Source organism: Leuciscus leuciscus (assembly GCF_965113295.1).
Source record: "Leuciscus leuciscus genome assembly, chromosome: 14".
NCBI classification, from domain to species: domain Eukaryota; kingdom Metazoa; phylum Chordata; class Actinopteri; order Cypriniformes; family Leuciscidae; genus Leuciscus; species Leuciscus leuciscus.
The window spans coordinates 4,097,316-4,112,622 of NC_138738.1; the positions used below are offsets into that span (position 1 = coordinate 4,097,316).

Sequence of the window (15,307 nt, forward strand, 5' to 3'; positions counted from 1 at the left end):
ATTGTGCTGTAATATTGCTGAAAATTATGATCCTAACCTTTATCTCTATACCGAAATCTCTGATGATTAGTTATTCAGCTATTTTGAATCATAAAATGTTGAAGTCTGGGATGCTGTTAGACTGGTCTGTAATGTACACTATGCCTTTTGAAAAGCTTACATGTGTGACTTGAATCAACAGTGTTCATAAATGGTTGTTGAGTATTCTCATGAAACAAGATAGTGGAAGTAGAGGTAGAGATAGAGAAGTAGAGGTAGAGGTAGAGGTAGAGATAGAGAAGTAGAGGTAGAGATAGAGAAGTAGAGGTAGAGATAGAGGAAGTAGAGGTAAAGATAGAGAAGTAGAGGTAGAGATAGAGGAAGTAGAGGTAGAGATAGAGAAGTAGAGGTAGAGATAGAGAAGTAGAGGTAGAGATAGAGAAGTAGGGGTAGAGATAGAGGAAGTAGAGGTAGAGATAGAGAAGTAGAGGTAGAGATAGAGAAGTAGAGGTAGAGATAGAGAAGTAGAGGTAGAGATAGAGGAAGTAGAGGTAGAGATAGAGAAGTAGAGGTAGAGATAGAGAAGTAGAGGTAGAGAGAGAGGAAGTAGAGGTAGAGATAGAGAAGAAGAGGTAGAGAGAGAGGAAGTAGAGGTAGAGATAGAGAAGTAGAGGTAGAGATAGAGAAGTAGAGATAGAGGAAGTAGAGGTAGAGATAGAGAAGTAGAGGTAGATATAGAGGAAGTAGAGGTAGAGATAGAGAAGTAGAGGTAGAGATAGAGGAAGTAGAGGTAGAGATAGAGGAAGTAGAGGTAGAGATAGAGAAGTAGAGGTAGATATAGAGGAAGTAGAGATAGAGATAGAGAAGTAGAGGTAGAGATAGAGGAAGTAGAGATAGAGATAGAGAAGTAGAGGCAGAGATAGAGGAAGTAGAGGTAGAGATAGAGAAGTAGAGGTAGATATAGAGGAAGTAGAGATAGAGATAGAGAAGTAGAGGTAGAGATAGAGGAAGTAGAGATAGAGATAGAGAAGTAGAGGCAGAGATAGAGGAAGTAGAGGTAGAGATAGAGAAGTAGAGGTAGAGATAGAGGAAGTAGAGGTAGAGATAGAGAAGTAGAGGTAGAGATAGAGGAAGTAAAGGTAGAGATAGACGAAGTAGAGATAGAGATAGAGGAAGTAGAGGTAGAGATAGAGAAGTAGAGGTAGAGATAGAGGAAGTAGAGGTAGAGATAGAGAAGTAGAGGTAGAGATAGAGAAGTAGAGGTAGAGATAGAGAAGTAGAGGTAGAGATAGAGAAGTAGAGGTAGAGATAGAGGAAGTAGAGGTAGAGATAGAGAAGTAGAGGTAGAGATAGAGAAGTAGAGGTAGAGATAGAGGAAGTAGAGGTAGAGAGAGAAGTAGAAGTAGAGATAGAGGAAGTACAGGTAGAGATAGAGGAAGTAGAGGTAGAGATAGAGGAAGTAGAGGTAGAGATAGAGAAGTAGAGGTAGAGATAGAGAAGTAGAGGTTGTAATGTAAACTGTATATACGACTCTGGGTCAATACGAATTAGCTCAAGGATATAGGGAATTTGGAATGATTAATAATCATAACTCATTGCCATAATTCATAAATCGCATATACATTTACTTTATCAATTATCGAGATTACCTTGTTCTGTAACTGGTTTAGTCATCAATCATTCGTCCAGCGAATAAATGTAAGATTATCACAGTCAAGAAGGGGGTATCCCGTTTACAAACTCCAAGAAAATGTATCTTCTGGCCGTGAACATAAAACTTTCTGGGTTTATGAATTAAAACTACTCAAAGTAGTCTATAATATCGAGCGTGTAGCTTAGATCTTTTGGCATTTTCATTGACTTTATAAAGATGGATTTTCAAATACAGAGACATTCAAAGTATGAATAAGTTTTAATAAATGTCAAGACTAGAGATTACATGAGCTACAAACGTACGTAAAAATACAAACAATAAAACAAACAAACATTTAAACAAACAAGAACCTAAGAAATAACGTGATCAGAGTGAATAAAATGAAAGGGAGAAAATAAGGAGAGAAAGAGTGAAATGAAAGAGAGAAAATAAAGTGAGAGAGAGTCAGAGAATTGAAGAAGAGCCTGGCAACTTATTACAAACAAAGAACCCCTTTGAGAGACACCTAGATTCAGCTTTAAAATATGTCAGATTATATACATTTTACTGTAATATCATATGTATGACTGGTTCAGTCAAAACCAAACGGCCACCCAGATACCAAGGAAGGCAGGTAAAAGTAGAAAAATCATAACGTTACATTCATATGCAGAATTACACACAATTAAAGTTTGATTCACACAAAATAAAACATATATGCTTTCCTATGGTTTATAAACACGTCTTAACACAAGAGGGATATATATATAGTCCATTTTAACAGTGACTTTTATGGGCAAAAAGTCCTTTTCTGTAGAGGGTTTCTGTGTGTGTGTGTGTGTGTGTGTGTGTGTGTGTGTGTGTGTGTGTGTGTGTGTGTGTGTGTGTGTGTGTGTGTGTGTGTGTGTGTGTGTGTGTGTGTGTGTGGTGTAAAGTCACGCGGTGCTGCGGGAGGTTTCAGCACTAGGGAATTAGTCTCAGCCTCAGACGTCACGCCCACGGAACGTTGGCTAAACGTCTGATGCATATGGTACACTTAACTGGAAACACTTCAGGAATGTCAAAGTCGTCATCTGATTGGTTGAATTTTATCGGATTTCCGGGGGGCGCGAGTTTCGCGTTTATTTTCGGTCCGCCGGGAAACAAATGTCATGACGCCAAAACCCCTCTTGGAAGAAGAAAGCCGTTGTTTTTACAACTGAGACAATGAGCGCTTACCACGATCAACTAAACGCTGTATTTTCAAAAGTATGTGAAGTTCGCGGCTCCATTGATGCAGTAAACTTGCACAAGGTTCTTGAATGAATAATTTATTAGATGCACGCCGGTCTGTTATTGTAGGGACATCAACATTATATTGTCATGCCCCTAAATATGACGCGGTACAAAACAAACTGTGATTGGTTGTGTTACATGTCAGTCAAACGTCCTCTTGGGCGGTCCTTGGCCAAGAAATGCTGCGATAGAGTCCAGACCTTCTGCCGTCAGTCTGAAGGTCTGGCTATGCGAGACTACTAGGGAATTAACCCTAAGGCGGTCAAAACAGAAGCTCTTGTCTTCTCCTCTGACAAAAGAGGTTGTGTATGAAAATCATGATTCGCTAATTCAGAACATCTGAGTTACATACAAAGGACATTTGTGCGTGTATGTGTGGTGACTTCTCAGTCTGGAATGTCGCATAGCGTTTCGTTATCTCTTTGGTGCATAGAGAGAAAGGGGGTTTGGAATGCAGAAACTTTGCAAAGCTGGGGGATGTGGTGTCATGTATCTGGTAATCCTCAAAAGGGCCATAAAGTGTTGCGAAACGACCATTTGTTGCGACTAGCTGGAGCCAACACAAAATGATTTGCATTTTGGGGGTTCAGAGTGTTGAAAAGGGCTTTGGGTTTCAGAATAAATGTGCTTAGAAAACACAGAGAGTCCGAATTTGTTAATTCAGAACAAACGAACGAATGATTCATAGCCCATGTATGCTACAAGGTAGAGGTAGAGAAGTAGAGGTAGAGATAGAGGAAGTAGAGGTAGAGATAGAGAAGTAGAGGTAGAGATAGAGGAAGTAGAGGTAGAAATAGAGAAGTAGAATTCCAGTCATTTCAATAAGAATCCACACGATCAGCAATTTCGTTTGTGGTCCCTTCGTGTGTGTGACGGAGGGATTCCCGGCGCTGTTTTGACTCCTTTACACATTTATAAGCTCTTCACGAGTTCTCAGCTGGTCTAAATACCATCATATGTAGCTACGCACATACAACGAGCGCATTTAGCCCAGAACACAGCATTGTTTTGATGTTTCTGTAAGTTTCATCGCTAATATTTAATTAAAGCCGACCAATCAGGTTGTGAACATATCCCTGTGCCTTTAGGTCCAGTATCTTTAGGTTTCGGTGTTAAAATGCCAGTGTGAACGCTAAGCAAACCAGGATCTAAGAGATCTCAAACTGTTTAAACATTGCTCGTTAAATTCTTCTAAGACCAAATCATCTGTGTGTAAAATATTGTACACACATTGATTCTATATAGTGCTGCTAGTCTTGTGTCAAATGACTTCCACTGTAGAGAGAATAGGACCCTATCAAGGTGATGAGTAACACCACTCACATTTCTTCAGAAAATGTAAAAATCGAGTTTCTATGTTGATGTCTTCAGGCATTTTAGGAGCAACATCTGAGAAAACTGATCCTTAAACGAAACCGAACTGTGAAAGATCAACCTCTGAGCTTTACATTTTCCTCAGGGATTTTCACTTTCTCTCTGTCTCTTTCCTTCCTCCTTCCTCAACACAGTGTAAGACTCAATTAGGGAGAACAGTGATGTACAGCAATGCCAAACACACCCCATTGGTCTCCTCTATGCTCAGTTAAGCTGCGTGTGTGTCAGGCCCGTCTGTAGAGGAAGAGGGATCAGTGCCTACTTCTCATTCTCAGCATTGGCCACTTCCCAGGAATCAATACTTTTCTGATGGTTGGCTGGATTTGGGAAAGGTCTCCTCATTGCATTTTCACTAAGGGACTGATGCTTAATGTGTCTAGGCTGAGGCCTGCTCAAACCATTTACTCCAGTAAAAATAACACATACACTCTTAAATGTTCCGTGCCATATTCGTGTATCATATTTACTTTACTTACAAAAATTACTTTTTTAATAATAAACTGTAACGTTTTTGACATGATACCATAGTAATACCGGTAACAATATACAATAAGATTTCATTCGTTAACATTAATTAACTACATTAGTTAACATGAACTAATAATAAACTGTACTTCTACAGCATTAATTAATCATTTACTAATACATTATATATATAAATATATAAATATATATGTATATATATATATATATATATATATATATATATATATATATATATATATATATATATATATATATATATATATATGAAGAGTTCAGATGCAAAAGCCTTTAAATGCCATCTGAAATTTTCTTCTAGAATGATCATTTTTATCAAGCTTGTATATTTAAGTCAGTAATTTGACTTAAATGACAATTAATAGGTCATTTTCATTGTCATTTAAGTGAAATTACTGAATTTAAATATACGAGCTTGATCAAAATGATCATTCTAGAAGAAAATTTCAGATGGCATTTAGAGGCTTTTGCATCTGAACTCTTCATTATAGATATATGTATCTGTGTGTGTGTGTGTGTGTGTGTGTGTGTGTGTGTGTGTATATATATATATATATACTGTATATACTGTATGTGCCTGTTACAATTAAATATAGGCTATATTTTTCTAGACCTAAATGCTTCTCAATAATAAGAAAGTTCATTTCAAATGAAGACAAATGTTCAGTGACAACAATTTTAGTTTGCAGTGTTCTATTATATAGATATTTTAGATTGCCATTGTCCAGCTTTCAAAATTGACAAAAGACATTTTACTTTGAAATTGTTTGAATATGTAAACGTACAGTATGATTACAAACAGACGCAGCGGGGAACAGAAAACAAATGGAAAGGAATTTAGCAGATGCTGGCAACCTAAATCATGATGCAATTATCCATCAGGCAAACACACACGGGAAATAAGGACAAACTGAATGCAGGAGTGACAGTCTTTTGTGTGTGAGCGAGAGAGAGGCTGACACTGTGTTTTGTCTGCTCTGATCAATACTGAGTCAAGGGCACCTGAGCAGTGTGTTTGAGGAAGAGGCAGTGTGTCGTTTGTCCCTTTCTGATGGGATTGTGTGATAACATCCTCGTGACGCAGTGGCCCTGAAGGACAACTGTGTTTCACGCTCCAACTAGTACAGACAACAAGAGAATGATGAACTCATGAATTAGGGAATTCCCACAAGATTGAATGAATTCAGACTTTCTGCACATTGCACACGGAGCACAAAGAAAGTGTGCGTGTGTTTGTGTGTGAGTGTGTTGTTCACCTGTTGGTCCATCTATATGCACTGATTGAATGAATATGAATGCCAATGGATTAGATAACACAGTATTGGAAGCTGCAGGATCTTTTCTCTTCACTGACCTTTTCATCATCCTTTTTTGCTCAATGTCTTTTAATTAGCTGGTGTTTTTGGTGAAAGCATTATGAGAAAGTTTTGCTGTACGATTTGAAACATCTCTATATCATGGGACCACCACAGTACTTTTTTGTATGGAGCACCATGGTAGGATCATGGTATCTGGGGGTGTAAATCAGACGTTTCATCACAATACAATCTGACATTGATTCTCTGGGCCAGAGATACGATATTGGCCAATAAATCAAAACATGCCATTCCAGACAGCAACATATAGTGTCGGCCCAGATCCGGCCCACATCTGGTACACATGGATTCCACACGGCCCAGATGTGGGCCGGATCTGGGCCGACACTATGTTGCTGTCCGGGACGATTTTGATTTGATTTATTGACATATTATTTTGTGCCTATTTCACACAACTATTTTTTTGGGGAGGAAATGCAAATTCTGTGTCCCAATCTGTGTCTTAAATATATATTTATATATTTTATTATGTTTTGCATCACTTGAAATACTATTTCAGTTTTTCTACTTCAAAATTTCACATTTCATGTAATGTTATATTAAAAAATATCCTGGCTCTTCCAAGCTTTATAATGGGAGTGAATGGTACCTTGTTTTTTGAAACCCCCCAAAAAGCGCATTCATCCATCATAAAATGTTATTTATTCGGCTTTAATGATGTGTTTGGCTGTTTTAACTCTGATTGTGTTTGGCTGAAAGAAGAAAGTCATTTACACCTATGGCTTGATGGTGAGTAAATTATGGGATAATTTTCATTTTGGGGTGAACTAACCCTTTAGGTGAGTGGTACTAAAATATGTAACTACTTAAAGAATGCCATGTTCCATTTTCAACATATTATGTTTCACATACAGTCTCGGTCTTATTTAATGAGGATAGTTTGGATAACTACTGGACAACAGGGTCTTCTCAAGACGCGCGCCCCCGTCTGTCGCGTAGTGATAGCGCGCTTCCCCCCGCTCTTCAGAGAGAGAGAGAGAGAGAGAGAGAGAGAGAGAGAGAGGGAGGCAAATAAGGCTGAGCAGCGGCAACAGCAGCATCGCCAGTGGCGGCAGCAGCGTCAACGCATCTGCGCGTCTCAGAACTGCCTTGTCTCGGGCCAATCATTCCCTCAGCCCCGTTACCGATTGAGATTTAACAGCGGCTTTGGATCTTAACGAGCCTTCTACATCCTCGTCGACATCTCGGCGTCAGTCCCCGTTCGCTTGACTACCGGTTCCGTGCATATCTACACTGTTTCTTGAATTTTTAATGGAAAATGGCGTTGTTTGCTCAGTCCTCCAGTCTGTTCTGCGTGCTCTCCGTCCAAACTGTGCTGCTCCTCAGCTTCTCCTCACCGGGAACGGCGACGCTCCTCTTCCCTCAGCACTACACGTAAGTACCTCAAGAAGAAGCGCGAGCGCGGAACGCGTCTTCTGCGCGCGTTTCACAGCGTCCCAGTTTCGTGAGACACTCGAGATGTCCCCGTTAACGCGTCAATTTGTTTTTATTTTTTAATCAGCGTTCATATTTGTAGTCCTAAGCAATTCTGCACGATTGTTTACCATTGCCAAGGAGGTTAGTCGTTCAATTATGTATTAAAAGAGGCGTGACAGGAGAACGGCGATAGTTAGCGGTTCAGCGTAGATGCATTTGTAGTTGCTTGCTGTCATGTTACCGATCACGGATACGTCGGTAACGACGGCGGAATGTTCCGCACGCTTGAATGCTGCTACTTTTTGACAGAAGCGCATCACGCAAACGCTTTTTTCCCCTTACTGAACTGTCAGCTTTTAGATACAGGATTCCCACGGTCATGAATAACCTGAAAATATCGGGGAATTAAAAAAAATGCTGTTTTTCAGTCCTGGAAAAGTCATTTTAAGATCTTAGGATTGTAGTACGAACAGCTTCAAAATGTGAGCGAGTGCAATATGTATGTAAAATAATTCAAAAATAATTTCATTGGTCAAAAGGTGCGAGGATATTGTAGATAATAGCACGTTTCTTTAAAAACGTAAGTTAGTTTTTGTTTAGTTACGATTTAATTATGGTTTAGAATATGGAATTTCGTTGTACTCTCTTACAATGACAATAAAAGGAATCGGAATCTGAAAATTCTTGAACTCATGAAAGATACTGTGTGTCTCACTTGTGTATCAGTGACCTGTCTTGATATCGATTATTGCGGATAAACTACCCATGATAACAGCCTGGAGGAGAATGAGATTGCTCAGATGTTTTCTTTTAAGCATCAACTTTGCCTGAGACAACTGTTGACACACAGCAAGGGGATAGAGCTATACAATTAATGTGGTTTTCTCTTCATTTAATTAATCCATTAACATTTAAAACAACAATTGAGTTCTCCTCTGAGATTTTTCTTTCCTGATCAGTTTTTTCCTCTTTATTTTCTCCAAAAACTCCAGTAGATTCCTAATGCCTGATATACCAGATATGCATACTCCTATTCATAAAGTTTAGAAATGGTTGTTGCAGTATATACTTGAGTATATACATGGAGGGATGCTAGGCATCTCATGTTTGCACTGGAGTGTACTGCGCTCCAGCTTCCTCCTGAAGTGAGGGTGCTGGGTCCGTGCCAGTTGTGCGCTCGTATGGGGCAGAGGCTGGATTTGTCCGCTGTGTGCCCACACATGCCAGTCCCCATGGATTATCTCGTCTCACATGCTGTATGAAATCATAGAATTTTGATGCTGTTTATATAAGGTTTTACGTAATGTAAAATTAAGTTGTGTGTGTGGTCTTATTTTGGACATTTGCAACAAAAAAGTGGTTCTCTCAACTCAACTGGTGGGTTGAAATCAAAAATGGTTCTCAAGTCTGTTTAGATAGGGTTGCCATTAACTGCAAAATTTCATTCAAGGATAGTAAAACAAAAAGTCTTATCAACTTTTAATAGAATTTTTTATTTGTATTTTATTTGATCACATATTTTTAATAAACTCTATTATTATGTGTCACTTTTTGAGGCATCATCACTGTGTCAAATACAATTATTGTTAATAATAATAATAATTTGAGGCAGTGATTCAACTTAGTTAGGTAAACAGTTTTACATTTGATAAATAAATCACTCTCTACATTTTGACAGAATTTTATTTTATTTCATGCTTAGCACGATGGTAATTAACCCATAGGTCTTCAATTTATTTCTGCCTGGCAAGAGAACAGTATCGTGCATTTATAAAAGGATTGTTTCACTTTCCCAAGAGCGCAGCATATGTAATCTGTCAACCTTGATAAGCAACGTCTATCAACCTGTCAGAAGCACAGAGACGCTGCCAGAGAACAAATAGTGCATGTCTGGATAGTATTAGAGCTAAATAATACATTAGGCTGGTTTTCAACTCTTGTATGGTTAATAACTGATAATCTTCTTCATAATACGGTGAAATGGACTATCTTTCGCTCTCTCGGTTTGTGTTTTTCTGTTTGCGGTGTTGTAGCCTGTAGTCACGGAGATTTGCAACGCTTATTTTGCACAGCGCTTTGAGCCTCGAGGCCTTCCCCTCTTTACCAAAGCCAGTCAGTAAGCAAGCATGACCACTATAGAGAAGGATTTAACAAAAGCAAGAAATTCAATCAATAACCAAAACCAAGTCATAGCAATGATCAAGCATGCTTACGTTTATCTTATTGCTTTCATTGTTTCAGTCTGATATTCGTAAATTGGTGACGATAGACAAGGAATGGTGTGTCCTCGTTTCAAATCTTTCAGTCACGCTTCTGAGTGGTATGGACGGAGGAGGCTGCCATGTTGCTTTTAAAGCTTTGTTCCAATGCCTAGTGCGCTGCCAGCATTTTAAGGCATCATTTGCACACTTCCTGATTGTAAACATAGTTCATTCATTATAAAAAAGTTCATATAATTAACATGTTGCTGCCTATGTAAAGCGTATAAATCTGCCACGTATGAAGTTCCTTTGCTTCCTTATAAGGGAGCTTATAGTGAGGCAGCTTACTAGGTTTTGAAACAGAGCTTAATTGTCATTAAAAGTTTGGGGTTTGATTTATAAACAGCAGCGACTGAGATTGTGTAGGTCATACACAGGTATACACAAAATTCTCCTTACTGATAACATTTAAAGGGTTAGTTCGTCCAAAAATTAAAATTCTGTCAGTAATTACTCACCCTCATGTTGTTCCAACCCCGTAAGACCTTCGTTCATCTTCGGAACACAAATTAAGATATTTTTGATTAAATCTGACAGCCGTCTCACTCCTCCATAGGCTTCTAAAGACGTTATAACTTGCTGGCCCAGAAAATGCATTAAAGACATTGTTAATATACAGTAGTCCAAGTGACTACAGTGGCACAATCTCAAGTTTATAAAGCGACGAGAATACTTTTTGTGTGCAAAAACAAACAAAAATAACGACTTTATTCCACTATTCATTTCCTTCCCTCTGGGCCTCGAGTGAGTTCACGTAGTGTTTTAGCGCAGCGCTTCTGTGTTGTACGTCACACGTAGGCTCACTATTGGCCGACGCTGGTCATGTGTGTGATGCGTGTGACGTCCAACACAGAAGCGCTACGCAGTTTTACTACGTGAACTCACTCGAGGCCCAGAGAGAAGGAAATGAATAGTGGAATAAAGTCGTTATTTTTGTTTGTTTTTGCACACAAAAAGTATTCTCGTCGCTTTATAAACTTGAGATTGTGCCACTGTAGTCACTTGGACTACTGTATATTAACAATGTCTTTAATGCATTTTCTGGGCCAGCAAGTTATAACGTCTTTAGAAGCCTAAGGAGAGGTGAGACAGCTCTCAGATTTCGTCAAAAATATCTTAATTTGTGTTCCGAAGATGAACGAAGGTCTTACGGGGTTGGAACAACATGAGGGTGATTACTGACATAATTTTCATTTTTGGGTGAACTAACCCTTTAAGAGTGTTTTGTATTACAGATTTGCATCAGGATGACGCAGTACAAGTGAGGGACATGCGCTCTTTTGAGAACAATTACCTCCAGTCATGCTAGTTAATGGCTAAATGACTCAGCATTTAAATAATTAATTTAGAGAGGAAAGTAACCTCTTCTTAGTGACACAAACTGAGTCTCCGCTTTTCTTTCATATGTTTTTTCCTTTTATTTTGAGCTCACTGACAAAAGACATGATTGCGCACCTTTTAAATGTTAACTTTTTTAAAAACGAGAATGTCTTTTATATTATTTAAATTCTATTTTAAGGTAGCTAATAGGATCCGGGAAATAATTAGCCATAATTTGTCTAAATGAGTGATCTCAAAACTTGAATTTCTTTGTATTCCATTCAGTAGATTCCTCTTCCTGTCATGTCAAATCAACTTCCTGTGGGGGCGTGGCCAATTCCATTCAAATTCCAATTCATGCATTGAAATTAGGATTCAGTTCATAAATTCTGAATTTCCACATATCTTTGTTGATAGTATTATGGTTATTGATAATATTTGATTAAGTCACAATCATATACACTTATTGTATATTTTTAAAATGTATTATATATAATTTATAATTATATTAATTATCTATTTATTTATGTTATAAAAATATCAGTAATTATGCTTTAGTGGTATTCAATTATTAAGTATTAAGCACAACATGGAATTAAAATTAGAAAGTGGTGTAGCAGTAAAAAAATTTGTTTGAACTGTAAGCTGTGTACAGACTAAAATATTTTTTATATAATATTTCAAATAGTCTAAAAATACTTAGTCTCAGTTGAAGTTTTATTTATGTCTTTGTAGTGCGCTCTCCATGGTGCTGAAATGTCACTGTTCAAACACATTCACATGTATGCTAGTCGAAGTGGCAGTGCGGTGAAGAGAGGGAGTTTCAGGGGGTTTTCAATGAGAAGCAAACATACAAAAACAAATACACAAACAAAACTTTGTCAAGACTGTAAGGACGAAATGTCACCCAAGAACAAAAAGTACTTTTGTTTTCCATTATGAAATGATTGCATGTAGAGCTTGTGTAGGCTGGGTTTGTTTACTACTGTACCAGGATCAGTATATGACTCTCAGACAAGAACTAGTAGGCACTAAAGTTTCATTTTGGATATGGATATCATGTTATATTTGATACTGAACACAATACAATAGCCAATAGCATCTGTTGTGGAGGTAATGTGAGGATTATGTCCTATCTAACATGCTTTAGGCACCAGTTTTGTGATTTTTTGCTATTCTTAATCTGCTTTTCTGTTACATGTGCAGTGAATCTGAAACTTGGCTTTGAATGAGCACCTCTCTAGATACTTTACTACTGGTTTTGGGGTATTTAACCAGGGATATTCAGGCTGGTTAGTCAGGCAACTTTAAAAACCAGCGATTTAAAAAGAGAAGTTGTAAAAAGTAATAGAGATGGGAGGTGAGCTAGTGTGAGAGAAACCTTATTACCAGCTATTGGCTAACTTAGATGACACCGATGGCTTGTTTACTGAAAGCCTCAGTTAAAATGATTTAAAAATCGTAAGCGTGTTTTTGTGTTTTTGTTCTTGACATAAACAATATTTTATATACACACACACACACGCACACACACACACAAATGACCCCACAAGGATATTAGAACCTGATATTTTTTACGTTTTGGGGACATTTTTGGTCGCCATGAGGAAAAAACATCTTGTAAATCATACTAAATAATGTTTTCTTTCTTTTTTTAAATGTAAAAATACAGAAAATGAGTGTTGTTTTTAGGGGTAGAGGAGTGGTAACACTTTACAATAAGGTTTCATTAGTTAATAATTCATTAACCACTTTATTTAACATGAATGAAAAGAATGAGCAGCATTTATTAATCTTAGTTAATGGTCATTTTAACATTTACAAATACATTATGGACATTAAATGTTGTGTTTGGCAAAATAAAATCTACTTGTACATATACTGGCCAGGCACTAAATAAAGGCGTTTGTATGATGGAGAGATAAAAAGTATGACCTGGCACATTTTATGGCCTGTGTGAGTATAAAAGAGCAAGCATTCTGGATTCCTGTTCATGCTGGAGGTGTTGTCATTAGCGGTTAGCATCAGTTCTCCCTGAGAAAACATCCCTCACTCTGAAAACCGTTATTTCTCCCTCTGTGACCTTTTCTTGGTTGACATGTTTCCTTCAGCAGCGTCTTCGTCCCCGCAAACCATTTATTATCATCTCCGTCTAGATCTTTCATTACTGTGTAATCTAAACACGCTCAGTCTCGTTTCTTTCTTCAGTTCCTGTGTATCTGTCAGTATCTGATCAATAGATTACAGGAAACTCCCTCTGCAGCGGCTCAGACGCTTGTGTTCGTATCGAGGGTTTCTAAGGTCACAGCACTTACAATAACAGAGTTTGGCTTAGTTTGGTTAATTATGTTTGAAAAGCATGAAACGTGAGAGGAAGCCGTACAGTGAGTCAGAGACGGGTCACCCGTCTAAAAATACATATGGGAAAAGCTTTTTTTTATTAACTATTTATTCATTTTAAATTTAAAACCAAATACATACACCACATACACAAACACAAAACTTCTCCATGCACACACACATAACATAAACTTCACATATCCTAAAATAGCATACAACATATACCTTCCAAACACTCTTACCCACCCTATACCCAATAGTACACAAAGGAGAAATAATAATAATAATAAACCCAAACTTAATTCCGTCATTTAAAGTCAGCCACATTTTCTTCTTTTGCACAATGACATCGAGCCACTAATAATTCCATATATACAATGTCCATCCTCCATCAATGTCCATCGATGTCCTTCATCTATGAGCCAACTTCAGGTTGGCATATGAGAAAATCTAAAGATAATGATGCCATTATTAGATTTTATTTGTGATTTGACATGATTTTAAAGGGTAACTCTCACCAAAATACAACCTAGGGTCTTTTTATTAATCTACCCGAGGCAAAATTTCGTTTAAAAGCATAATTAGAATGGAAACGCCACTTTTAAGTTTGACTGTATTTTTGTTTTCGGTCAAAATGCCTTTTGAATGGGAGTGCTTGGGGCACTACAATGATAGCATAAAAAATCGCTATTTTTAAAACACTAAGAAGGCTCGACACAACACGAAACTTTGCTGGAAGTATCACCAGGGGCTCTACACATGAACTCCAGCATTGAGAACATTGTTTGTCTACACAGAGTTTACTAAAAAGAAAGATTTTGAACAACTCTCTATAGCTGTGTCCGCCGGCATTTTGTCAGTCAAAAATAGTCGATCTCCGAATGCAACGTAACAGGGAGGAGAGTAAAGATGGAAAGCTCCTAAAGCTTAGTTCCATATAAATTCACGGATAATTAGTTGTTTTGTCGTTAGTGAAAATCAATATTGACCTTGTATTTGAAAAATGATCCTCATATAAGAAGCAATACTAAAATTCAGAGTCAGTTCATTCACATTCGGAGATCGACTATTTTTGACTTACAAAATGCCGGCGGACACAGAGACAGTGAGTTGTTCAAAAAATCTTTCTTTTTAGTAAACTATCAATGTCCATCGATGTCCTTCTTCTTCTCTGCTGCTGTAAGTCCCGGAAGCCATATTAGTTTTTATTCAACTGTAAAACTAAAAGGTCGAGCCAACTTCAGGTTGGCATATGGAAAAATCTAAAGATAATGATACTATTATTCAATTTTATTTGTGATTTGACATGATTTTAAGGTCAAATCTTTGCAAACCATTTTGCAGATTTGTTTTTGCCCAAAAGAGTGGTGTCTGGTGGTGTTCAGATGGCCACAGAGTGAATCGACTTCCCTTTGAAGGGAGCTTGAGTGAATTGAATCTCAGCTGCCAAATGACTTTTAACTTCACTGAATCTACCTCTAATGGATATTTTGTAACGTGACACTAAACCAAAGTAGCCTGAAAATTGAATTGAGTAGAGGTAACTGCTGCTTGTTTCCTCACTATCACTATTATCTTAGCTCATAGAGTTAGGGTTATGGATGTGAGCACACCCTTAACTATAAGTACATACTTTTACAGTGCATGCATTGGCACATCTTTTATCTATTGCTTTCAAGTTATTTTATCGGTACATGCATTATCTGTGAATCAAACCCATGAACTTGATGTTTCTAGCGCCATGCTCTACTGGAACAATCAACAAAGTATTAACTTGTCACAGCGTTTGTGCTGTGGACTCAAACCGTGTGGCAATGGAGAGGGTGTGCTGA

At 37.8% G+C, this 15,307-nt stretch overlaps 1 protein-coding gene across 2 annotated transcripts in view; it reads left to right on the plus strand.

Annotated features, from left to right (window-relative positions):
- The first annotated feature begins 7,109 nt into the window (after nucleotides 1-7,109).
- Nucleotides 7,110-15,307, plus strand: part of cacna2d2a (calcium channel, voltage-dependent, alpha 2/delta subunit 2a) — a 231,487-nt gene continuing 223,289 nt past the window's right edge. For both annotated transcript variants that reach the window (XM_082136344.1, XM_082136345.1), the window contains exon 1: nucleotides 7,110-7,512. In XM_082136344.1, the coding sequence (XP_081992470.1) occupies nucleotides 7,397-7,512 (116 nt within the window). In that variant the 5' untranslated portion in view covers nucleotides 7,110-7,396. The remainder of the gene's footprint in view (nucleotides 7,513-15,307) is intronic.